This window comes from Centroberyx affinis, unplaced genomic scaffold, assembly GCF_046629955.1.
Source record: "Centroberyx affinis isolate AG114_WGS23_722 - 3 ecotype Tasmania unplaced genomic scaffold, CSIRO-AGI_Caff_v1 ptg000107l_1, whole genome shotgun sequence".
Classification (NCBI taxonomy): Eukaryota; Metazoa; Chordata; class Actinopteri; order Beryciformes; family Berycidae; genus Centroberyx; species Centroberyx affinis.
In genome coordinates this window covers 7,252-34,837 of record NW_027278809.1, presented here as the reverse complement: position 1 = coordinate 34,837, position 27,586 = coordinate 7,252, and the positions used below count along the sequence as shown (strand labels likewise).

The 27,586-nt window shown below is 39.4% G+C and overlaps 1 protein-coding gene across 1 annotated transcript; it reads right to left on the bottom strand.

Moving 5' to 3' along the window:
- Positions 1-688: 688 nt before the first annotated feature.
- Positions 689-27,583, bottom strand: dpydb (dihydropyrimidine dehydrogenase b). Its single transcript, XM_071524648.1, has 26 exons — positions 27,177-27,583; positions 23,195-23,416; positions 20,679-20,789; positions 20,392-20,474; positions 19,688-19,775; positions 18,855-19,016; positions 17,103-17,299; positions 15,375-15,456; positions 14,637-14,724; positions 13,983-14,090; positions 13,439-13,608; positions 13,142-13,352; positions 11,820-12,004; positions 10,866-11,081; positions 9,652-9,816; positions 8,079-8,147; positions 7,844-7,927; positions 7,509-7,629; positions 7,281-7,400; positions 6,461-6,603; positions 5,123-5,177; positions 4,006-4,127; positions 3,636-3,785; positions 3,439-3,501; positions 2,901-2,978; positions 689-2,431 (listed from the first exon to the last, which is right to left on the bottom strand). The coding sequence occupies exons 2-26, from the start codon at positions 23,222-23,224 to the stop codon at positions 2,267-2,269; spliced, it is 3,066 nt and encodes a 1,021-aa protein (XP_071380749.1). The 5' UTR covers positions 23,225-23,416; positions 27,177-27,583; the 3' UTR covers positions 689-2,266.
- Positions 27,584-27,586: the final 3 nt, after the last annotated feature.

Sequence of the window (27,586 nt, the reverse complement as noted above, 5' to 3'; positions counted from 1 at the left end):
GATTAAGCTTGGTTGCTAAGAGTTGCATGTTGGGCAATTTGAGCAATTAGCATAATGAGCTAATTAATCGCCAAAAACTGGAAATGGCTATAATTTTGCCTCTAGTTAACTTAGAAAGGTGATCTAAGAGTCTAAGTCCATGTTTGTGATGTCCAGAAATTAATCTATTACCATGGTGCAGTCATGCAACCTTTCCTCATTAGCATAATTTGCATAAATTATGTAGAAATTTGGTCAAAATCAGGAAATGGCTATATTTTTCGCTTTTAGTCAACTTAGAAAGATGATCTTAGAGTCTAAGTCTATGTTTTGATGTCCAGAAATTCATCTCTTGCCATAACTAAATCATGCAACTTATCTTCATTAGCATAATTTGCATAAATTATGTAATAATTAGGCTGAAACCAGGAAATAGCTATATTTTTGCTTTTAGTCAATTTAGAAAGGTGATCTTAGAGTCTAAGTCTATGTTTGGATGTCCAGAAATTAATCTTTTGCCATAACTAAGTCATGCAACCTTTCCTCATTAACATAATCTGGATCCACGTCCATTTAAGAGTGGCATGGTATTAGATATTATTTAGTTTTTATTTTATATCTTTATATTTTATATCCGATTATTACAGGAATCACATGTCAGTCCATTTGTCTTCCAGTGTAAAGGACACACAAGGCTTGCTGCATCAGAAAACCTTTATTTAAATCACAGACCATAGAGACGCTTTGTCTTTCACAATAATCAGTCCAACGTAAAACATATATTCCATTTGAAGAATATGTAGCCTATCATTCATATTAAATGTAAATCGTGTACAGAGTGAGAACAAGGCACAATCCACAATTAAAATCCCAATGTGAATCAGACCTACACTTACAGCTCTCGGAGAAAAGTCTGCTAATTTTTTTTTGCAGCAATTAATTTTTACATGTGACTTTAATTTTGTCTTAATCTTTTGTTGAGCTTCCCATTCCAGCCATTACGCTACTACCACATTTGTTGTAGATTTTGCTCCTAGTGACAAAAAGGGGCAAACTTCTGGGAATATGTAGTGCTAAAGTTTGCTAGTTTGCGGCAAATATGGCACTCTGATTAGTAACACTAATCACAGCTGTTCAAAACCATTATCTAACCATTATCTAACCTTCACAATTCCGGAAACTTGTTTCAGCGATCGCATCAATCAACGTTACTTTTATCGCAGAGCCAAACGAGCATCTACGATCTGCTCTATCGGAGATTAAAAGCGCTGTGTGTAGCGTGTGTTTCTCAAAATTAAGACTACATTTCCCATAAACCCTGCCGCTCCACCTCCCTGGCGTCGCTCCGCAAGATGAAGGACATGAAGTTGAAACTCTGCAGTTAGAAGAGTGGAACTGGGAGACAGTTTGTGTCGTCCTGGCAAAGTAAAAAAAACATTTCACACAGTTTGCTCTGGAAGAACAGCGCCCTCTTCCTGTTTTGTGCCATAAAGCAATCCAGCAGATTTCCCTCCAAATCTGACCAAAGATGCTCTATACACACAAGATGACACATTACAAGCTGCGCCAATGGTATGAAATGGTATACACTTCCTGTCTCGTAAGTGATTGGGTTAATGTTATGGGCTTACAAGTAAGTAAATGTCGGAATTTATATGTATCTAGGTTATATTTGCATAATGTATTTATATTTTCTTTCGCTAACATTAGATATTTACACAGCCAACAGCCATATTTAGCATTACGAAAATTAGTTAGCTAGGGCGTTTGCGAACGTTCGTTGACGTTAGCTTAACGTTTTAACACATTTTAACGCTAGACAAAGATGCTCTATATGATGATGTCGCCAGATCTCGCGAGAGTGTGTTGCTGAGACAGAGACAGGTCTCGAACAAAGTTAATTTTCTCCGACTGAAAAATGCCATTTTAGTGTCAGAATGTTCGGAAGATACGCGGCTTGTGAAAAATGGGTCCAATATTTACTTCGGTGACTATGGGGCGAAAGAATCGGTCATAATCTGTGCTCACGTTCACTTCTCCCATTGGAGTGAACAGACTCAGGACCTGCCGCTGGTCTCCTAAAGGGGGCGGGGCAGTGGAGAAACCCACGTGACACAGATACAGGAAGTGACTCGCAGTTGCACCATCTTGTTTCTAAACCGTCTCTGATCTGACCCAGATTTGGGTAATATTTAGCATCTGGAAGCTGAGGTAAACGATAACGCAGCGTTAATCTGGACTAACATGTAACTTCAACAGGTGAAGGGTTTCGATTGGACGGTTGCCTCTAGCAGACGGGGCTGATGGGCACGCCCCTCTTGGGTTTATAGGCCGTCGTCCTGGTAACCATCGTGATGCAGTCGATGATTGGACAGACACTGAGGCACAGGGTGCAGCCGGTGCAGCTGTCAGTCACTAAAGGAAGGTGGGTCTCTGGATCGAAAGTTATAGCCTGGAAAAGGACAGAGACCAAGTCACATTAGAGCAGTGGTTCTCAACGTGGGGTCCGGGGACCACCAGGGGTCCTTGAAGGGGTTCCAGGGGGTCCCCAGCGAATTGATGAATTGTTAAATTTCACCATTATTTCATTTACAAGAAGTTAACACAGTTAGAGAATGTAGAAGTATGACTGTTTTGATCATAGTTTCTCTGTTATCGCTCTACCTACAATACAGATAGTCATGGAATTCTGGACAAAGTCATATCTAACAATAAAAATATGCTCAGATCATCATCAAAAATGTAAAGGGACCACAACATAAAAGGATAAGGCTGATACCAACATTTTTTTTGACTGAGGCTGCTGATAGTCTGCTATGGTCTATGTTGTCACACTAATGAAGCCGCAGACAGATATAGATAAATAGATAGATAGATAGATAGATAGATAGATAGATAGATGTATAGATAGATAGATGTACCTGGTATCCAGAGTCATTACAGGTCATGTAACATTTACCACAGTTGATACACATCTCCTCATCTATCAGAGCCTGGACCTGAGAACACAGAGGAAGGCCAAGGTTAGAATCGATTTAAGTTTATTGAATTTTAAAGTAACAGTCTGTGACATTTTCATATAATTAAATATCCAGTTTTCTACTTTATCTGATTGCTATAACACAATAGCGATTCAACCTATAGTCAGTTCATGAAAGCTTTTCCATTTGCTGTTCTAAGCAGCCGGTGTCTGGTCGCTCTTTCCTGGGAAAAATCCTCTGGCGCACAGAAAGTGATGCGTTTTATGTTTCCCGTTTGGAACAAATAGAAGAAGAACTGGGTAGTTAGCATGAGCAGTGATAGCCACCATGGCTGAACAGACAAAGAAAAGAGAAACTCATTAACACAAAATCCAAGGAAAAAGACGTCACAGTACTGGACACTTAGAAGTCTGCTTCTATGACTTTTAGGCTCCAAAATAATAAAAATGCAAAAAAAAAGAGAGAAAGCCATGTGTACCTGCTCCTTGTTGTCAAGGTCCTGGTACGCTCCAATGTGGCGCAGCGCTCTGGCTATCACTTCCTACACACACAGGAAAACACATTTACTTAAGTCGTAAGTAAAGATGCATCATGTGGCCTTTGGAACAATGACACTATATGAATCTGTGTGTGTGTGTGTGTCTGTGTGTGTCTGTGTGTGTGTGTCTGCCACACCTTGACGGCTGGAACAGGTTTCTTGGATGTGGCGACCCTGGTGCCGTTGGCTTCCGTGATATCGTTGCCACCGGTGTCTCTCAGGCGTTTCTTGTACTTGGCGATGGCCTCCGTCTTCTCCTGGAGGAAGGGGCCGAAGCTAGGTAGGCTCTACACACACACACACACACACATACACACACATGCACATACATACATAAACGCATTAGTGCACACAAATTCATATTTTAGCAGTTGCACAAAAGGAATTCAAAGTTAAAACATTGAATTGAATGTTGTTTTCGGTGATAAAAAATAGTAGTAGTCATAGTAGCAGTAGTAGCATTAGTATTAGTAGTATTAGCATTAGTAGTAGTAGTAGTAGCAGTACCTTTCCCACTAGTTCCGCCAGTCTGGGAACTGGTTTTCCTTTCTGATGTTTCTCTGTTGGAGGAGACTGGCCATCCCAGCCGTTCAACTCCAGGCTCTTCAGATACAACAAGGCCTTCAGACCTGAACAGATAGATACATGATTAAACTATTCATAATGACATTATCATTGTATATATCAATGATATTATCCATCGTGTTACCCTTGCAAGCTCTTTAAACAGAACAAAGCTTTAAGGTCTGGGCTCACCGGCTGATTTTTGGGTTAGGGTTAGGTGTAGGGTTGGGTTTAAGGTTTGGGTTAGGGTTTATGCAGGGTTTAGGGCATGGAGAATGGGTTCCAATAATGACTTAAAGGAATAGTTCACCCAAAAATGAAAATTCTGTCATCATCTACTCCCCCTCATGCCAGCTGAAACACAGGTGAAGTTTGTCCATATAACACACAGGGAGGATGCCAGCACAACTCCATAGCAGCCTTCTCCAAAACAACTGAAGTCAGTGGGGACCAGTTCTTCAGAGTTCCAAAAAGACCTACAGTATATTTACACCATCATTTAGTGCAAATCTTAACTACAGCTGATTGATTTTGCAACAAATAATGGTGTATAGGTCTTTCTATTCACAGTGTGATTGTTTGGCTGTTTTTGTTTTGGAACTCTAAAGAACAGGTCCCCACTGACTTCAGTTGTTTTGGAGAAGGCTGCTACCAAGTTGTGCTGGCAACCTCCCTGTGTGTTATATGGACTAACAAATTTCACCTGTGTTTCATTTGGCATGAGGGGGAGTAGATGATGACAGAATCTTCATTTTTGGGTGAACTATTCCTTTAAGATGTAGATAGATAGGGAGGGTTAGAAAGGCCTGTTTAGCTGAGCAGGTTGATAGTTAGTAGTCTGTTAACTTTAGTGTGCATTGTATAGTCTACTGATTGAATTTTGCCCAAACTTGTGGGAATGATGCATCTCACCGCTGTGTTCACGCGTTTTATTGGTCAATGTAAAAAAGACATGGTTCATCCCTTTTCTTAAATCTATCTACAAAGTTTTGTGATGACTGGACCGACAGTCATTGATTTCGACTTGGGTTTGTAGAAACACACATTGAGAGACACATACCCACGCAGTAATCCTCAATCACTGTGAAGTCCTGGTTCTGCACCGCACTACACACCTAAAGTAGAGAGACACAGAGACAGAATCAACACCAATCAATGAAAGACATCAGACTTGTTCAAAACCCTGACATCATTGTGCAGATATGACTAAATTGCTGTATATTTTTGTCCAAAATCTCAGCTTGTCGCTGCCTCTGATGGTTCAAATTTCCATTTAATGGATGAATGAATGATGTTTGACATAATGGCATAATTCTTATTTATTCTAGCCGTGTTCAAGTCTCTGGTAATCAGAACCCCTTCTTTGGTCTTCTTTACCCTGTCACACTGATTGACTTCAACTGAACCATAACAATGTAGTACTAGTAGTAGTAATTAGGGTTTGACTGATGTGATATGGGTCTTTGAAGGATGATATGAATGGCGATATTTTTGTTTTGAAGCAGCCAATAGCCAATATTTTTGAGCCAATACTCAATATCTTGAAATTTGACCATTTTGATTCCAATTTTTTTGGTAAATTACAAGTATTCAGTGTTTCCAACAGAATTGTATTTTTCCCCCCAGAATGTTACTACTACTACTAATTATAATAAAGCATATTCTACTACTGGAGTGGAATCCACTCAAAATGTCTCGTTAGAATCAATTCAGGTAAAGGGCTTCACAGTGGTATCGAACAATTATAGAATACCATATTTCCTCTAATAGTGGCCGATAGTCAATTAAAAGCCGGGTCTCTGATAATGTCCGGGGCCGTGGTCGACACGAACAAATAAAGGCCGGCCCCAAATACAGGCCGGGGAAAAAAACAAAGGAAAAAACAACGGTGGATACCGGTAAACTCCTGGTGCCTGTTATATAATGTAACTGTAGTTTGTAGTAACGTACAAGTGCCACAAGATGGCAGTAGCTACATTCTCTGGAGCATGCTGTTGTCGATTACCATAATTATCGGTAATGCATTGCAGTAACAAAAAAACGTCTACCTAACGAACCCCAACAGAAGCAGATCAGAAAACAAGGAGGCTTCGTACTAAAATATGAGCAAATATACTTATCAAACAGAGGGAATTAGACATAAAGGCCTGTCTCTAATATAAGTCTGCTTCCAATAAAGGCCTGGTACCCTCTGCAGTTGAGGTAAATAAAGGCCCGGGCCAATATTAGAGGAAATACGGTATGTAATAAATGCATCATATCAACACTGACTGGCTGATATCTGATTTTTAACCAAAGGCGAAGAATGGCCCCATATATCGGCCAACCATTACATCAGTCTGGCCCTAATCATTTGTAATAGTAGCATTTTTAGTAGTAACAGTAGTATTTTTGTCACCTGTAAAACCGAGGCTCCGGCATGGAGGAACTGTAGTCCGGTCTCTGCTGAGTCGATGCCCCCAGTGGCCAGAATAGGAAAACCAGGCAGCGCTCTGCCGATGGCCGACACTGCTTTAAGAGCAATGGGTCTGATGGCATTACCTGCATAGATAAATAATGCTGTTATTTTTATCACTAGTATGGAAGAAGTAGTAGTAGCAGCACAAAACTTGAATCGATTGAACGGTCTTTCCCATTAAAATCAACGTAAAATCAAGGAGTCATTCCTATGTTCCCAGGATCCTATGTTCCCAGGATCCTATGTTCCCAGGATCCTATGTTCCCAGGATCCTATGTTCCCAGGGTCCTATGTTCCCCAGATTTATATGGCACATAATGGGAACATGACAAAGGGTCCTATGTTCCCCAGTTCTACATATGTGCTCTCCCAGGGTCCTATGTTACCAGGGTCCTATGTTACCAGGGTCCTATGTTCCCAGGGTCCTATGTTCCCCAGCTCTATATAGCACATAATGTATTCACGTGGCATCCCAGGTGAATACAATTGACTGCAATTAACTGACGGGATGGATGGATAGTGGGGATGCACAGATGCACAGTGCATAACAAAAGGCTACACAACCTTTAAAAATGTGTACTTTTTATTGCCTTGGGGCCCGAAATGAAAATCAATCACAGAACAAGTTGGATAATCAAGTCATTTTGCTTTGATTTCTGACTTGTTACAAATGGCTCTTAGAATGAGGATTGGGTGAATTCTCCAGTAAATTAAGTGTGTGTGTGTGTGTGTGTGTGTGTGTGTGTGTGTGTGTACCGACCAGACACCCCTCCGTACGTGGTGCGTTTGCCCTTCCCCACGCCCGGCCAGGGGGAGCCGTCGGCCTTCAGTCCCATCATGCCTGACACCGTGTTGGTGGCCGTTACTCCGTCTGCCCCGCCTACAATACAAGACAACAACAACAACAACAACAACCACAGATAATGAAAAACGATAGAATTGATGGAGAGGAAAAGGGAAAGAAAACGTCAAGAGGAAGTGGGTTTACCTTCATAAGCAGCCGTGGCGATGTCGACGATGTTGGTGACGTTTGGTGTCAGCTTGGCAAAGAACGGGATGGAGGTGGCTGCCCGCACCCAGCGACAGATGTTACGCACCAACTCTGGGTCCTAATGACACACACACACACACACACACACACACACACACACACACACAACATTTAGCATATTAAATTGTGTACTTTTATGAGACTGTAATAAGGTTCCAACTGAGAGTAGTTTTCCAAGATATTAACCTCTGCCAGTATACTGTACATGTTACCTCTGTGCATGTATATGGATGTATTTATGTATCTGTGTGTGTGTGTGTGTGTGTGTGTACCTGTCCACAGGCCAGTCCCATGCCTCTCTCCCCCATCCCATGGGGACAAGACAGATTCAGCTCCAATGCATCTGCTCCCGATTCCTAAACACACACGTTTTTTTTTTCCCATTATTTCTTCCCCAAAAAGCAGAATTTTTAACCTCTGTATGTATGAGGTTATATCACCAGTGATGGTTATGAAGTGTGTGTGTACGGTTGTTGGAATGTTAAAAGCTGCTTAACACGTTCTCACCTCAGCCATCTTGGCCAGTTCTGTCCAGTCAGCCATGTTGTAAGCACACATTATACTGGAGATCACCACCTGACAGATAGACGGGGGGGGGGGGGCATTAAGGTTAATGGAAGGAAAGCAAGAGGTGGGATGATGGATTGGTCTCCACCCGTCCCTCATCCATCACAAATAATATCTCAGACAATATAGATTTTAACAAAACTTGGGAGAATGATGCATCTCACCACTGGGTTCCAGCATTTCCAACATTACACTGGACTGGAATTTAATAACCAGCCACATCTCACACAAGGCTTTTTCATTTATTTAGCGATCGGCCCGGGGGGGGGGAGGACTGCATAATTTGTACAACCAACCAACAGGGGGCGCCACAAATACCAAAAACAAACTTCTCATGAACACAAGCACAGAGAAGCAAGAATGTACATTGAGAAAGAGTCTTTGACCCCTTTCACATTTGTTGAACTGGTTACTGATTGGCCCAAAAGGGGACTGTATCATTGGCGGAGGTCAACATGTTTACTATTGCCTTGTTTATCATTAATGATAATGGCCAGCGGCTGCAAGGTGGACCAAACAAAACCAGTCTTCTCTGCCACAAACCCAAAACAGTGGTAAATGTATCTATTGATCATTTATGAAACCTACATTTACATCGTCTTTTTGCAATGGGAATAAAATGTTGCATACCGTCGACAGCTGAGTACAGCGTCTGACCCGCTTTTTCATGTTAGACCGGACCAGACCAGAATAGACCAGGGGCCCGATTCACAAAACCCTTTTTTTTTTCTCTTAACTTTAGTCTTAAGAAAAAAAATAGGGAAAAATGCTATTCTCAAAAACAGTTCTTATATATTTTCTTAACTTTATTCTTATGTTTCTTCCTAAGAAAAAACTTACGAATGAATGGTATTCTTGAAATGAAAGTTCTCAAATTTGTTCTTTATTTTTTTCTTAACTTTAAGACAGCCCTTCACCTGTCTTAAAACTCCTACAGTGAAAAGGTAAGCCTCTAATATCATATATTTAAACACATTTTAGACAAGTAGGTTATAGTTCAAAGTCTTCATAGGTTCCCCTACACCTAACATTAAGATGAACATTTATTGTAAAGCTTTATTTGGTGTAGGGCCAGGTAGGCCTCTGTCTCATGTTTATTGAAAATAAGCTGCAAATTTTACAGTTACCAACAGCAACCAATGTTTAAATCTTTGCTCTAGTTGCTCTAAATAGGTTTTTCCCCAATTGCTTTGTAGATGGAAGCACTTTGGGTTGCCTCCTAGCCTTGTCTCCTAGCCTCCTAGCCTTGTCTCCTAGCCTCCTAGCCTTGTCTCCTAGCCTCAATGGCAGTAAGCCTAGTTTATTAACCAGAATTAATTCAGGCCCTATTTTGAGAAGTTCTTAAGTAGGAAAATTCAAGAAATGTGTAAGAAATGAGACTGTTACTAAGAAAATATTGAGGAATTGCACTTAAGAGCCTTCTTAAGAACTTCCTAAAATTTCCTCTTATGTCATTTCTTAAGATCTATCTTAAGAACACATTGGTGAATCCGGCCCCAGATGTATAACTTACATTGTTGGGGAAGTCCTTCTTGAGCTCGGCGACCGACTGACACCAGTAGGCCGCCGTTTTCTCACTGATGAGTTCAATGTTGAGGAAGGAGCCCTGGCCCGGTCCGAACACGTGACCTGAGGTGGTGCCGCGCACAATACGAGGAGACACATTGGTCACCAGGTCCTGCGGAGAGACAGATGTATAGAGGGCTTTCAGGTGATGTGGCATGCTCTCTGGCGGCCATATTGGAGGTCAACAACTCTCGCCAACAATGGCTGTGAACAGCTGAGTGCTTTTCTAACCTCATGACTTGGCTTTTGACTTGGAACAGTATGGAATATAAATAGTAAACGTCTGTGCTGTTTTTGACTGGAAATAAATATATAGGATCATTGTTGTATTTAGACAATGTCAGCTTGTTAGCTAGCTAACCATAGTATCTGGTCAGCCCACACTCTTGTTGTAAACATATCTGATTTGCACACTAGCTAACGATACGTAGCTACTAGCGAGTAGCGGATAGCAGTTGCATGTTAAAATAATAAGAAAGAAGAAGAAGAAACTGTATCCGACCCCATAGTTCCCAGGGTCCTATGTTCCCAAGGTCTTAAGTTCCCAGGGTCCTATGTTCCCAGGGTCCTATGTTCCCAGGATCCTAAGTTCCCAGGGTCCTATGTTCCCAGGGTCCTTTGTTCCCAAGGTCCTAAGTTCCCAGGGTCCTATGTTCCCAGGGTCCTATGTTCCCCAGTTCAATATTCTGTTAACACACATTAACCCTCCTATTGTGTTCGTGTCAAATTTGAACCGTTAAAATATTTCATAAATATTATCCAGTTTTTTTTCATTGGAACAAGGCTTCAAATCAGCCATATAAACACAACAAAACCAATGGTTATCATTTTATTTGATTTTGAAGGTCTCTAACCCTAACCCTAAACCCTAGAACTGGGGAACATAGGACCCTAGGAACATAGGACCCTTTGTCATGTTCCCATTACGTGCCATATAAATCTGGGGAACATAGGACCCTGGGAACATAGGACCCTGGGAACATGGGAATGACTCCATCAGGGCCACACCTTACCATACCCAACTGACGCCCGTGTGACCAATGTAAACAGCCTGACCAGTGCAAATCCCCCACTTGTTTCCACATTTGTGCAAACAGGTGTATGTATGTGTGCATAGGCATGCCTAGGTAAGCCTGCATGTGTGTGTGTGTGTGTGTGTACCTTGTCCAGTCCAAATGTCTTGGTCAGAGCAAAGCCCCATCCCTGTTCAAATGCTCTTCTGATCATAGCCGTGCTGGTGGTGGGAGGGGCGGACGCCAGGCCAAACGGGTTGGGAAACTTTATCCCACAAACCTCGACGCTGATGTCCACCTGATCTATAGCACTGTAAAACAAGGGCAGCTTGGGAACCGAGTCCACCGTCTGGCCATACAGGGACTAGAGGAGGAAAGAGGAGGGGACAGATATTGAACTTACGGAGTTTCTTTAAAGGTATAATATGTAACATTCCCGCATTAAAATATCTAAAAACGACTAGACCTATGTTATATATTTTGTTGAATAGTGTACTTAACATTATCCCAAATGTTTCCAACAATGTTCAAACCCAGAGAAATCTGTAATTTTATTCAAGGTTACAGTGCGTTTCATTTGGTCGCCTGTCAATGGCGTCATATCCCCTTTACCCCCTAACTTTACACCAGATGATCCGTCAGAGAGTGAGGAAGGAAGTCGGCCGACTAGCTAGCTAACTAGCTAGCAAAAAAGATGTTGCTTCTTCGGTCAAAGCTTTTCTCTTTGTCTTTACTGAAGAGAATAAACATGTTGGACGTGATTTTTGCCGTTGCCAGAAACTCTGAAAGCTTTAGCTCTGTTTGCTCTGGAAGAACAGCGCCCTCTTCCTGTCTTGTGCCGTAAAGCAATCCAGCAGATTTCCCTCCAAATTTGACCCAGTGGCACACAAATCTTCTTGTCATTGGTTTTGCTTGTTCATAGTAATTATACTAATATCTCAAAAGGAAAATGCTTTTTGATGTTAAAATGCTATACGTTTTAGCTCACTGACCCAATACTTAAGCTTTAAAAAGACCAACTTTAACTCATTGTTGCAGTACTCAAGCATTATAAAGACCCACTTTCGTTCAATGTCCCAAAACTTTGGCTATCCAGATTTACCTGTATGTATCTGTGAATATGCCAGGAGGCCTGTTTGCCATCATTAACTGATTCCACAGTGGTGTTAGCCAGACCAGCAATGTCTCCCCCTGCAAACACCCAGGGTTCACTGGTCTGCATGGTGTCTGTGTTCACTTCTGGAGTACCCCAGCGGGTCAGCTTTATAGGAGCCATGGCCTGAGTCACTATAAACAGACAACACGTGGATCAGATTAAAGTTAATTAGAAAGAAGAAGTTAGAAATACAAGGCAGTAGTAAACATGTTGTCCCACACCAACAATGCAGTCACCCTCTGGGTCAATCAATACCGTCCTACAAACGTGAAAAAGTTTCAAGTCTGTTAGGTAACCATGCAAATACATTTTGTACAGCAGTTTGCATTGTCTGCCCATCCTTTCTTTTTGGCAATTGTGGAGCCCCCTATTTTCAAGAAACTAAAAATAGTGGAAAATCCAATATGGCGTGCATTGATGGTTATATGGGCAATTTGTAGAGCAAGGATAGCTGGATATGTGAACCAAAAATGTCAGAATGCAGTGGTAGATGCATAATTTCCCCAAGTTTAATCAAAAGCTCATCAGTGGTATCTGAGATATCACATGAGAGACAGACAAACAAATGAGTGGACACTGACTGGCTTTTCCTGACAAGAAAAAAACTAGAAATAACCGCCTCGCGGTTATATGCCTCCGCCAATAAACTTTGTTTTATCATTGCAAGGACAGTCTTTATTTATTGAACATATATAATTAATGTGATTATTAGGTCAATTTAAAGGAAAACTTTATGATGTCACAGTGACGTTGACCTTTGAACTTTTGGATATAAAATGTCATCACTTCATCATTTTATCCTATTAGACATTTGTGTGAAATTTTGTCATAATTAGCGTATAAATTCTTGAGTTATGGCCAAAAACGTCTTTTGTGAGGTCACAGTGACCTTGACCTTTGACCTTTGACCACCAAATTCTAATCAGTTCATCCCTGAGTCCAAGTGGACGTTTGTACCAGACGTAATGAAATTCCCTCCAGGCGTTCCTGAGATATCGCGTTCACGAGAATGGGATGGACGTGAGGTCACAGTGACCTTGACCTTTGACCTTTGACCACCAAAATCGAATCAGTTCATCCTTGAGTCCGAGTGGACGTTTGTGCCAAATTTGAAGAAGTTCCCTCGAGGCGTTCCTGAGATAATCGTGTTCACGTGAATGGGACGGACGGACGGATGTACGTACGTCATACCAGGTGAACCCCAACAGACAGCTAGACGGGTAGATTGTTAGTACGTTAGCCCGCTAGTCAGTTGATTAGTTAATTACCTTGCGGCTCGTTAAGCATGGAACCAAAGGCGCTGATGATGTAATCGGCCTTCAGCCTGACGATTTGCTCATTGTCTTCCAGCCAATCCCCTTCCTCGGTCTGCTCGGTGCGACAGAACTGTAAGGCGGCGATGCGGCCGTTCTTCATGATGACCTCACGAGGAGACAAGAAGGGCAGGAACTCGCACTGCTCCTCCTTAGCCAGCTCCATCTGACAGAGGGAAAAACGATCGATTTACCTATCCATCCGTCTTTCTATATACCCATCCATCCAGCCACCCCTCCCTCCCTCCGTACCTCCTCGGGAACGGCCCTGATGTTGGTGAACCCCTTCCTGAAGCAGACGAAGACTCTCCTGGCTCCGCAGCGAAGGGCCGAGGTGGCGCAGTCGAACGCGGTGTCGCCGGCCCCCAGCACGATCACCACCCCACTCAGCACGGGCAGGGACGAACGACACCGGCACATACCTGGGGAGAGAGAGGGAGAGAGAGAGAGAGAGAGAGAGGGAGAGAGAGAGAGACAGAGAGAGAGGGAGAGTGATTTGACTGAGGGTGGCAGGTTGGGGAATTTTTGCCATTCTCTGATTTTCTACCTGTAATTGGGAGAAATTATGTGAATGCACCTTTAAAAACAGTTGTGTATGTGTATGTGTGTATCAACTTAGTTACATTATTACATTACTGTTTATCAGAGACAATATTTCCAAAGCAATTTACAAAATGTAATTATTTTCTTACAATTTTTCAAAAACCAACCACGTTTAGGTAGAAAGTTGTTAGAGTTTATGGGTACATATTTGTGTGTGTGTGTGTGTGTGTGCGTGTGTGTGTGTGAGTATTACCTGGTTTGCTGGCAGCCGCCACCATGGGCAGAAAGTCTTTGGAGGTATAGAAGCCTTGTTCCATGGTTAAACCCTTGAAGATTTTAGCTCTGTTGGCCTGAGGGAGACCTGGATACACACACACACACACACACAAAAGAGAGAGAGAGAGATGAGAGAAAGGGAGTTCTACAATTATTTGGACAGATTATGATTATTCATTGAGCAGTCTTCTGTTGTATGCTGTCAAATGCATTATGTACAATGCCTTCTAAAAATTTGAAACCCATAAAGATCATTAGACTGTTGACATTGTATTGTCAAGTCCTTCCCAGCCTTTTTGCATTGCATTAGACCTCTAAGCAGGGATGTAGTGGAGGGTAAATCCATTTTGACTCAGTTTGAGAAGAAAGATAGAAGAAAGATAGGGAGTTAGAGAGAGAAAAACCTCAAAGCTGTTGTCGTGTGGAAACCTAGTAACTCTAATTTTTGGTGTTTTTCATGTTTTAACTGAAGGATTACATCATTCCTCCATGGTTGGAGAAAATTCAATGATCCTTGGTGCCAATGAAACCCCAGTGGTTAACTAGGATAAAAAAAATGGGCCTGACACACAAAGTTTGACATGTTGGAGATGCAAGTGTTTTTCACTTTTGATTGACAAGTGGCACTGACCAATCCCGATGAAGACAGCCTTGAATCCATCTTCTTTCAGGGACTTCATTGTCATGTCGTTAACGCCTAGACCCTTCTCACACACCACCTGGCTCACACACACACACACACACACACACACACACACACACACACGGAAAGCATGTTTAAACAGGACAGTGTAGGTGAGCTCTTAATATAATATTATTGTGATTCTTATTATTCTGCAATATCCTCAATATGATGAAACAACACTGCAATACTATGATTCTTCCTTTTCTGATTTTCTTTCATTCGATCACAATGAAAAGCTATGTTAATAATTCCTGAATCAATAAACATATTAGTAAAAAGCCACAAATTAATTTCTAAATAAAATTCAAGGGCATTTAGCAGGATATATTTACTTGTTTTGGTGGAAAACTTTTAATCACCTGTTCAATATTTGCTATTAATTTTGGTGTAACATCGGTCTATAATCTAAACAATTAATGAAAAAATGTCCCTCAAATATGGAACTCAAAATAAATCTGACAGGTACCCATTAGGCTGGTACTACCATTTGTCACCAAAAGAATGCAATAATATAAAAATAACCAACATAAAACGTAATAATGTATACGTTATCCGCCAGAAGATTATTATGTAATGTATTCCAGCATTACAACATTATGGACACTTCATTACATTTTTTCATTAAGTTTTTGTTTTTAATAAAATATGCTCTGCTGTGACATTATGAGTTGCTACAGCCATTACCTTGACTCCCAGGTCCTTCATAAGGTTGGTTTCGAACTGGACGACCTCATGGGGAAGCCGGAACTGAGGGATTTCTGATGTGCTGCAGGGAAGCAGATGAGTAAAACACTGCCTTAGAAATGGTATCAACACAAAGGTATGGGCAATATTATGAGCATCATTATCAAAACATTTAGATAGGATATGATATTATACAATATGATATGACATGATGAGATAAATAATATGATGTGATATATGATATGACATGATTTGATACAATATGATACTACACAATATATGATATGATATATGATACAGTATGATCACGTGATGTGATGCACTGCAATACAATACAATATACTACGATACGATATGATACAATATGATTCGATGCAATACAACACAATACATTCTGATGCAATATACCACTATACAATACGATACAATACAATACGATACATACCGATGCAATACACTACTACACTATACGATACGATACGATACAATACAATACGATACATTCCGATGCAATGCACTACGATACGATACGATACAATACGATACATTCCGATGCAATGTACGATGATACGATACGATACGATACAATACAATACAATACATTCCGATGCAATGCACTACGATACGATACAATACGATACATTCCGATGCAATGCACTACAATACGATACAATACAATACAATACGATACATTCCGATGCAATGCACTATGATACGATACAATACAATACATTCAGATGCAATACACTATGATACGATACAATACAATACAATACGATACATTCCGATGCAATGCACTACGATACGATACAATACAATACATTCCGATGCAATACACTACGATACGATACAATCCGATACGATAAGATACGATACAATACAATGCAATACGATACATTCCGATGCAATGCACTACTATACAATGCGATGCGATACGATACAATACGATACAATACATTCCGATGCAATACACTACTATACGATACGATACGATATGATATAACACGATACGATACAATACGATACATTCCGATGCAATGCACTACGATACGATACAATACGATACATTCCGATGCAATGCACTACGATACGATACAATACAATACAATACGATACATTCCGATGCAATGCACTACGATACGATACAATACAATACATTCCGATGCAATACACTACGATACGATACAATCCGATACGATAAGATACGATACAATACAATGCAATACGATACATTCCGATGCAATGCACTACTATACAATGCGATACGATACGATACGATACAATACATTCCGATGCAATACGATACGATACGATACAATACGATAAGATAAGATAAGATAAGATAAGATAAGATACGATACAATACAATACAATACAATAGAATACGATACATTCCGATGCAATGCACTACTATACGATACGATACGATACGATACAATACATTCCGATGCAATACACTACCATACGATGCGATACAATATGATACAATACGATACGATACAATACGCTACGATACAGTATGTATCAATATGATTCAATGCAATACAATATAATGCAATATGTCACGATATGATATGATTATGATTTGATACAATATGATATGATACGGTGTATAACACATTATGGTACAGTATGATACAATACAATATGATACAGTGCAATACAATATATGATATATGATAACCCACTGTTACTGACATTATACCAGTAAATTAAAAAAAATATTACCTCAGCCCTCCAATGTACTTCTGTTTCTCAAAGATGGTGATGTCATCGTATCCGAGGCGGGCCAGGAAAGAAGCGCAGCTGATTGACGCAGGGCCGCAGCCAATCAGAGCAATAGGGGCATGGTAAGACTCTGGCATCTCATTGGCTGGTGGGAGCTCAGGGTTCCTGATCTGAGGGATGCCCATCTTACCAAACACCTGAGAAAGAAACATACACATTTGAATTACTATACTTGTGAAGACCTTTTATTGAGTACATTCATTTCCTAACGCCTACCCTAACCTAACTACATGCCTAACCTTAACCCTTAACCTAAACTAAACTTTATCCTAATTCTAATCTTAACCCTAAACCCATCCTAATCCTAAACTAACCTTTAAGGAACTATACCAAGTTTCTGGCACACTGTCCCATTGGTCAACTTAGCCGTTAAGTGATGAGAACATAGATACTGTATGCATACACTATGTGCATAAACTATGTTAAGTGATATTAGGACACTAGCATTATGTCAAAAGAAGAAAATGATCATTTGTAGAAGTTCTAAAGCTAAACAGTAAGCAACCTGACATGGTATGCAGCTAAGTCTGGCTGCTTTGTGTTGGAGACTGGTCAAATTTACTGCTTTGAACTACCTGGGCTACTTTTCCTGTTTCTATAGGAAATAAAGGTGGTGAGCGATGGGTGACTGTGTACAACTACAGAATCACTGTGCAGTGGCTGAATTCATGGTTGCTCACCTGAAATTGTAAAAATAAACCTGGCTACATCAGCTATATTGAGTCAGTGATATATTTCTACAATTTCTGAATCTACAGGCCATATAATAAAAAAACTCAACTTTTTATTTCCACAAGGTCATAGTCCTAATACTTTGGATAATGCTAGTGGCTTAATAGCACAAAAATAGTGTATGCTTTTGTTAGCCTGGAGCCTACTAGCCTATCACTCAGAATAGTGTATGCTAAAGTGTTAGCCTGGAGCATACTGTCGCTCAACATAGTGTATACTTAGTGTTAGCCTGGAGCGTACTATCACTCAGAATAGTGTATGCTAAAGCGTTAGCATGGAGCCTAGTATCATTCAGAATAGTGTATGCTAAAGCGTTAGCATGGAGCCTAGTATCACTCACAATAGTGTATGCTAAAGCGTTAGCATGGAGTGTACTATCACTCAACAGAGATGGGACGGCATATTGAAATTCAATAGGCCTTATGGCAATACAAAAATGTGACAATACGTATCGTGGGGCAGAAAATTGCAATATTAGCTCCGTTTTATTCTGCTGTATTAATCGCAAATGAGACGGCATACCCATCAAAATTTCACAAGCTCTCCAATCAAATTATATTATTTGCTCTTTGTAATGACATTTTGAAATTGTTGTTTACATTCGAGTGAGCCAATGTCATCGCTAGAAAGATTTGTGTCTCAGAAACAAACATAATTCTGCACAGTCATGCTTTGTTGTCATTGAACGTTTATTTATTACATCATATAGTGATTGTATTGAATCGTGAACTCAATATCGCGTATCGAATTGTATCATGAGATAAGTGTATTGTATCGTCCCATCCCTACCTGTAACTGAGTACTGTGGGTTGGCTGGTGGATTATAAACTCTGCTTTATATATATTAGAAACTTTCGCTTTTCTACACAAATGCTCAAATAAGACCATGTCAGTGCCATTTCCCTGTGTGTTATATGTGTCTGGTAGACTACTAGACAGATGGACAGATAAATACTGTACCTCGGTGGCAAACTGTTGTAACCCCCCTATGTTAATGGGTCCTTCCTCAGAGGCGTACAGGTTGCAGCCCCCTACACACAGCTCTGAGGTGGGGCAAACCATTCCACAGGTCAGACCCAGGGGGTTGTCAGATAGGATGGCCCGCGCTGCCCCATAGTAGTTCTGGTTAACACACACACACACACATAGAAGAGAATGCATTGTGTACTAGCTGTTCAGAGGTCTTACCATTAGGCAAAGGTAGGCGACTACCTTAGGCCCCAGCAGCCAGAGGGCCCCACAATATACTAGAATACAACTTAAATAAACATATTTCTCATCAGTTTAAAAGAAACAGACACACTAAAAAGAACCCCTCTTTTCATTACAATAAAAATGTTTTAATCTTATGTCAGGTTATAGTGGTAATGGGCTATTCCACTTAACTTCTAGCGCAATATTGCCTCTTGACTTTAACCTTATTTTGCTTTGCCACTGCACCATTTTCTGCGAGATGCAAAGAACTTAGCAAGTGGTGGAAAATAGAAGGTATATAAGACATTAGATAAGAAATACAGGATAATAAATTAAAAAACGATTAAACAGATAATACTGTAAAGTGTATAAGAGGAGAGAATAAATTATAAAAAAAAAAAGGGGGAATGTTGGGATTCAGGGGGCCCCATGTTTGCCTTTGCCCAGGGCCCCCAAATCACTAAGTCCGCCCCTGTGTATGTTACCTAGCTTTACAATTCACTGAATGTGATGTGTGATTTATTGCAGTACAGAACTTTTCTAAAACAGCCTCACAACACTGGCATTCGGTGTATGTGTGTGTGTATATTTTACAGTACCTTACTGGAGATACTAGTAATGAATGACTTGATATCCAGGTTAGTGGGACAGCTCTTCTGGCAGGGAGCATCGGCACATTTTAGACACCTGGGCACAGATTTTATTGTAAATGTAACATTCGTTTGATGGTTTGACACAAGCACAGCCATTGAAATGAAAAATCCAACAGCGTACAAAAGCAAAACCACGATTAAAATCACATAAAAAGTCACATAATTGAATTGCGTACTCAGAAAGCAGTAGTCAAAGTTCTAAATCATTGCAATCATAATACTGTGTTTTATTGTTATATTAAATAATCTTTTGGTCAATGGAGACAGAATGCAAAATAATTTCTGATGAATAATTAACCGCATGAACTTTACTAGAACAAGCATGTTTTAATAGATAAGGTTACAAACTATATCCTTAATAAAAATTTGTTGCAATAAAACTTTGTGAAAAGTCAATTTTTTCTTAAGCAGCCCATATGTAATTACAATTCATGAACATAGTTTTTATATGGAAATCATGCTGCTACATGGATGCCATATTTCTAATGTAATGCCCTATAGAGAGGTCAAGCCTCCACCAGGGGGCAGCATAATGGCACACGGTTTGATTATAGTGAATTATGTTTCAAGATACTATCCAGGATGTGGTATTAAGGTAAAAAAAAATAAAAATATCCACAATAGTGTGCACTGTTCATTCTCTCTCTCACCTCAGCGATTCTCGTAGAGCTCCGCGCTCGCTCAGCGTCGTGTGTTTGATGTCGTCAAAGTTGTTCTCCAACTTCACACAAGACTGAAAGAAAGAGATAGAGGAGGGAGGAGAAGGATGAAGAGGCAGATGAGGCAGAGATGAAGGGAAACAGGAAGGGAAGAGGACAGGAAGGGAAACAGGGGGAGATGAGGATGGTGTAAAGGAGAATTGAATAGCTGAACGCTCTAACTTGACAAAAGCCAAGTGTGTGTGTGTGTGTGTGTGTGTGTGTGTTGCGTGTCTTACGTCACAGCCCTTCTCGGGGTTCCTCTTCCAGTGTTTTTTCTCTTTCTTCTTGGCTGCTGTGGAGACGATCTGGGCGTGAGTCTTCACTCTGGGATTTAGAGCCAGGATGCTCTATATGAAAATGAAGGGAAATAGATTAGCAGATAAATAACAACAGAACAGGACAGTATAGGCAGTGGTGGAAAGTAACTAAGTACATTTACTCAAGTATTGCACTAAAGTACAATTTTGAGGTACTTGTACTTTATTTGAGTATTTCCATTTTATGCTACTTTGTACTTATACTCCACTACATTTTAGAGGGAAATATTGTACTTTTTACTCCATTACATTTATTTCACAGCTATAGTTACTAGTTACTTTTCAGATCAATATTTTATATTTAAAACAGTTGATCATCTTTATAAAATAACTATAAAATAGCATTGTTATAGATTAGACTACCCAAAAGTATAGCTAAATTGTTAAGATTAGCTTCACGTTGACAACTTTAAAATGCTGCTTACATGTACATGTATGTCAATAAATCAGTATTAATATTCCAATAATTTATGAAAAATATAACTCTAAATGGGGACAGTTTGCATAATGAGTACGTTTACTTTGATACTCTAAGTACATTTTGCTGCTGATACTTATGTACTTTTACTTAAGTAAGATTTTGAATGCAGGACTTTTACTTGTAATGGAGTATCTTTACATTGTTGTATTGCTACTTTTACTGAAGTAAAAGATCTCAGTACTTCTTCCACCACTGAGTATAGGACAGGACAAGACAGATCGGGACAGTATAAGATAGAACAGTACAGGACAGGGGGATAGGACAGGACAGAACAAAAATTAGATATACCACTAGGGGACTAGGGGCTCATCTGACCAGTGCTAATAAGTGAAATTCAATATATCGCAATACAAAAATGTGACAATACGTATCGTGGGGCAGAATTAAGCTCTCTGTCCAAATTGCTAGAAAGATTGGTGGCTCAGAAATAAACATAATTTTGTTGTTATTGCGGTTGTATCGAATTGTGAATCAGATAAGCATATTGTCCCATCCCTAGAGGAACCTGTTGCTTTTCACCGGTAACAGGTTCCAACAGGTTAACTGTTATCTCTCTCTCTATAACATACAGTATAGCATACACACACACACACACACACACATAGGGGTCTGCTGACAAAAACATGCTATGATGTTATGGAACATTCTAGGAAGTGCGGTTGTTTGTGGTTGGGGGTCAAGGTGATAAGATACCGACCGGCTGCCAGGTCAATGTGCTGAGCTGATGTGACCTGTAGTATGAAAACATATCAGTGGTGGAAGAAACTTACAACTACTTCACTTGTGTAAAAAAAAAAGATAATGTAAGATAATGTTGTATCTGCAGGAAATGTAACGATGACTGATAGAAATGTCCCTTTAAATCCACTGAAAATGTAAAAAAAGTTACTAAATAGTAATAAATAACATAATATTGTTACATTAACCTGTGATTACTACTTCAAAAGTGTCTGATGAGAGTCTGGTGCCTCTTCAGTATTTGTATATGAAAGAAAAAACACTTCCTGGATTGATTAGAGTGAAAGTGAATTAGGGCTGGGCGATATGGTTGAAATCAATATCATGATAATCATAAGGATATATCTTGATATCAGTATATATCACGATACGGTTCATGTATGCAAAATCACGTTAAATAATCAAATTCATGTTCATCTCATTGAACCGAATGGTAATGTTAGGTGTGATGTCAAACAAAACAGAAATATTCAAATAATATTCCTACCATACCTCATTTTATGAGAGTTTTTAAGTAAAATTTGCTTGTCATCATCAATTCAGACAGCAGAAATGTGTGTCACGATATTAAAATATCTTCATATCATCACGATATGATTCCACTGAAAGATGATAAACGATAATATTGAATTATTGCCCAGCCCTAAAGTGAATTCATTCAAGCCCTAAATTAAACCCACAGAGAATAAGCTCATATGGCCAAGTAAAAACAGCAGCTTTCCCATTGGTAGTTTATAGGCAAGTACTTTACACCTATTGAACCATATCTGTGGGTAACATCTGTGAGAACATCTCAACAGAAAATTAAACAGATTACCAAGACTGGCTCTAAGCCTGCAATAATCAGCAATACATTTTGTTGCACCAATCGTTAAACCTAGTTGAAGGATAAACTAGTTTAAATATAAACCTTCTTTTACATGCCCGTTTAGTTTGTACTTCAAACCTAGATTCACTTAAACCTCCTTTAAGTTAACCTGGAGTTAAATTTTAACTCCAACTTTAAACTAACAGCTGATGAGATGTAACTTTCGTAATGGCAGCTTTGAGGTGACTAAACTAACTAAAGGTAAACTAAATAACTGCATTACCATCAGAACCATCAGATACTTCCCTTCCTATAGGCGTCTTAGTTACCTGTAGATACATTGTAGGGTAACTTACTAAGACAGTTGGCTGTCCTGCTAAAAGTAAGACAGGAAATACAAAAGGTTACCTCGATGTCAGGAAGATCTTTACTCAACATGGTTCTGCAGGGTAAAAGGTTTTCAGACAGTTCCCGATGAGCTTCTGCAACTTCAAAGTAGGTTTTCTGGATCAGGAGGTCCGAAGCACTGTCCGGGACGGCTCCGCACCCAAGTGGAAATATCAGGCCGACAGCTGACCGATCTTATGAGGCCCGGGCCGACCGGTTCTCTCGTCTCTCTCTGACTGTTATCTGTCGGTAAGATATGCAGACAGAGCGAGCTGATAGTGCTGTTTGAGGGTTGAAGTTCACTGGCGTTGGGGCATTGCACTTCACCTCTGGGTGAATCAAACACTGACCGTGGTTAACTTTTAGGTCCAAACTCCACTCCATGGACAGATTTTACCCAAGGGGGGCTGATACACCAAGAATTCTAAAGGGGAGTTAATTCACTAAACCCAGCAGCAGATACTACTATTTGGTCAATTTGATAGATGGACCGGTAACACTTTACAATAAGGGTACACTAAGTTAAGGGTTAGTTAATGCTTAATAGAGGGAACACTGGCCCTGAATGCTCCCTGATATGTTTTAGATACTGCTTCCAATCAGGCTCCTAGCAAATTTATCTTGATCTTTGCAAGAATTAATGTTACTTGCAGTGGAGATTGTTTTTTTTGTTTTTTTTTTAAACTTAAAGTCTATCTTCTACTGCTTTGAAGACTTTTGCTTCTTGATTAAAGCATTGTATGACAGTTTTGTAGTATAGTGCTATAGGCCAGTGGTTCATTTACAAGAAGTTAACATAATTAGAGAATGTAGAAGAATGACTGTTTTGATCATAGTTTCTCTGTTATCTCTCTGTTAATTAACAGTTACCTAATGTGTAATTTACTAATGGTGTTAATGTTAACTAAGGTATTAATTTATACATTATTTAATAGTTTATAAAGATGACTATTAAATAATGTATAAATTAATACCTTAGTTAACATGAACACCATTAGTAAATGATTACCAGACACATTAGTTCATTTTTAATTAAGGGTTAGTTAATGCTTATTAAGCATTACTAACCCTTAACTTAGTGACCCTTATTGTAAAGTGTTACCAATGGACCATTTAGAGGGAACACTGGCCCTGAATGCTCCCTGATATGTTTTAGATACTGCTTCCAATCAGGCTCCTAGCAAATGTTTCTTGATCTTTGCAAGAATTAATGTTACTTTCAGTGGAGATTAATTTTTTTTTTTTTTTTTTAACTTAAAGTCTATCTTCTACTGCTTTGAAGACTTTTGCTCATTGCTTTAAAGCATTGTATGACAGTTTTGTAGTATAGTGCTATAGGCCAGTGGTTCTCAACGTGGGGTCCGGGGACCACCAGGGGTCCCTGAGGGGGTTCCAGGGGGTCCCCAGCAAACTGATGAATTGTAAACTTCACCATTATTTCATTTAGAAGAAGTTAACATAATTAAAGAATGTAGAAGAATGACTGTTTTGATTATAGTTTGTTTGATTTCTCTCTACCTACAATACAGACAGTCATGGAATTCCGGACAAAATCATATCTAACAATAAAAATATTCTCAGATTTGGGTCCGAGAGACAAAATCTTATCAAACGGGGGTCTAATGTGGACTAAATTAGGGGTCCTTGATATGAAAAAGGTTGAGAATCACTGCTATAGGCCGTAAATAAAAATGGAGGTAAACTACGACCTGTTGGTGATGATTAAGGCAAACAGCCACCAACATGAACAAAAATCATTTCATAAAAATATATATTTTATTTCCTGCTTAAAAGACCCTATCCTTGCATAACTTACATCACTTTGATACTACTGATGTAGACTATGAATTTACCTCATAAAGACTTATGTCAGGCTTAGAAAGGTGGGCAACATTACATCTTTGTCTATACGTTCTCATCATCATCTAACCCACTGTCTATTATCATCATACTGTAGGATATGGAGGCAAATGTACAGTATGTGTTTTTGTCAGTGTGTGTGTGACTGAAGGCCAGTTGTGTAAGGCCACGTGCAGGAGCTGTGATTGCAGTCCGCAGAAAGCAAACACACACACACACACAAACAGAAAGCAAACACACACACACATGCACAGAATTGTCACCACTGATATAAATCTATTTCACTTCCCCTGCTAATAAACACAGAAAATACCCCCAAAAAAAATATTGTGCATTTTCAAAAAATAAAATAAAAGAATAAAATAGAATATAAGACTTGACTGTAGCTGCATGATTAATGATTAAAGTATTATAGTTTAGCCGGCTACTCAAGTGTTTGAGAAAAAAAGAAGAAAAACAAAAACCTTTTCATTTCAACTTTAAGGTCCTTTCACGCAATTCACACCTTTGGATTCACATTTATCTTAACTTTGTCAGCACCTTTTAAAAGTTTTTATACGATCAATATTAAACATTTCAATATAATATGAAGCAATAGTAAAACAGCTGTGTACAAATCCAACATACACACTGCTTGGTGTGATTTCCTGTATTTTAGCATGAATTATTAGTGTCCTACTTCCCGAATTCTGTCGTCAACAACAAAACACTTGTAGCTAATAATAACTTACTTGTAGAACACTTTTCAAAATTAAGTTACAAAGTGCTATAATGTTGCAAACTGCTACACACAGTCATTGATACACTCAAATTATTAAAAGAAAAAAATAACAAAAGAACTGGGTAATGTTTTGTTTTCTGGATCTGCAATTACTAATAATTTCCTAGTGAGGAACTTAATTTCTTAGGGAGTTTCCTGAAAAGAACCATTACATTATGTACTAATTATTGGGAAAATGAATGATTTCAATGGTAGATGGTGGATTTCAAGACAGCACCATGAAATGATGTAGTAGTTATATAGATAATTAGAAATTAGAGGAAGGAATTTAACACTATATATATATAATTATAGGAATAATGACATGGGTTACCAAATTGACCTCTGATTATTATAAGTTTAGTAGTTTATAGTTTTGCAGTTCTTTCCAGAAAACTCTTAACTCTAAACTCAGAAAACCCTAACCCTAACCCTTAGAAATGTACAGTATCTTAACCCTAACCCTTAGAAATGTACAGTATCTTAACCCTAACCCTTAGAAATGTACAGTATCTTAACCCTAACCCTTAGAAATGTACATTATCTTAACCCTAACCCTTAGAAATGTACAGTATCTTAACCCTAACCCTTAGAAATGTACATTATCTTAACCCTAACCCTTAGAAATGTACAGTATCTTAACCCTAACCCTTAGAAATGTACAGTATCTTAACCCTAACCCTTAGAAATGTACATTATCTTAACCCTAACCCTTAGAAATGTACAGTATCTTAACCCTAACCCTTAGAAATGTACAGTATCTTAACCCTAACCCTTAGAAATGTACAGTATCTTAACCCTAACCCTTAGAAATGTACAGTATCTTAACCCTAACTCTCGTAAGGCGTTACCAAGAACTGAGAAACAATAATAAGCAGCAAAGAAAATACACAGTAAGTGTTGTACACATGATATGAACAAGATATGTAACAGTTTAGATGCACATCAATACCCATCAAATGCACATTTACAGTGTAAACATTTTATGAAATGAGTCTGCCTGTCTAATATCAATTGGCAGGATATTCCAGAGTGTCAGGGCTTTGATTGCAAAGGTCCGATCACTTCTGCTTTCTAATCTAGATTCCAATGGATAATAAAACTTCCTTCTGTCGATCTTAGGCAACGCCTTTGCTCACAAGGAGCTGAGAGATCTGCAGTGTAAACTGGCACCAATCCATGCAAAGTATTACAGTAAGTAGGATCAAGAATCAGATCAAGTGTAGGGATATATTCATTTGGAATAAAGCCAACCAAATGAACAACAGTGTTTCCCGCAGGCTGACAACTTACTTCTTTACAGCAGCCTACATTACAGAGGGTGGATGAAACCCTCTGTCTCAGAAGACTGAAGTTACAAATGTAACACTTACTTGTCCTTACCTACATTGGCAGCAGTGTGTCTGGTGGAATCCAGCTGGTGAACAGGGGCAATATGCCAGTTTTTGTTCAAGTTACGTGTCGGGCAGTTGTACACATCTCCAAATAAACAGTGTCAAGTTACTGTTTGGAGCGAACTGAAGAATGTTAAGTTTCACTTCCGCTTTCACGACAGCCCATTCCAGCCCTTCTATTGGTGTGTGTGCGTAGTGTGTGTGTGAGTGTTCAAATCCAGCCCCGGTACAGCCTACGCATGTGCAAGACCGAACGATTTTCATCCCATAAGTCATCACAAATGCCGTGACAGGACCCAAGCTTGCTGGAGGCTTGGTTTGTCGCCATGTCTGTTCTGCTGAAAAACACAAACTCAAATGTATCACTCACTAAGTCATAAACTAAGTGATATAAATCAG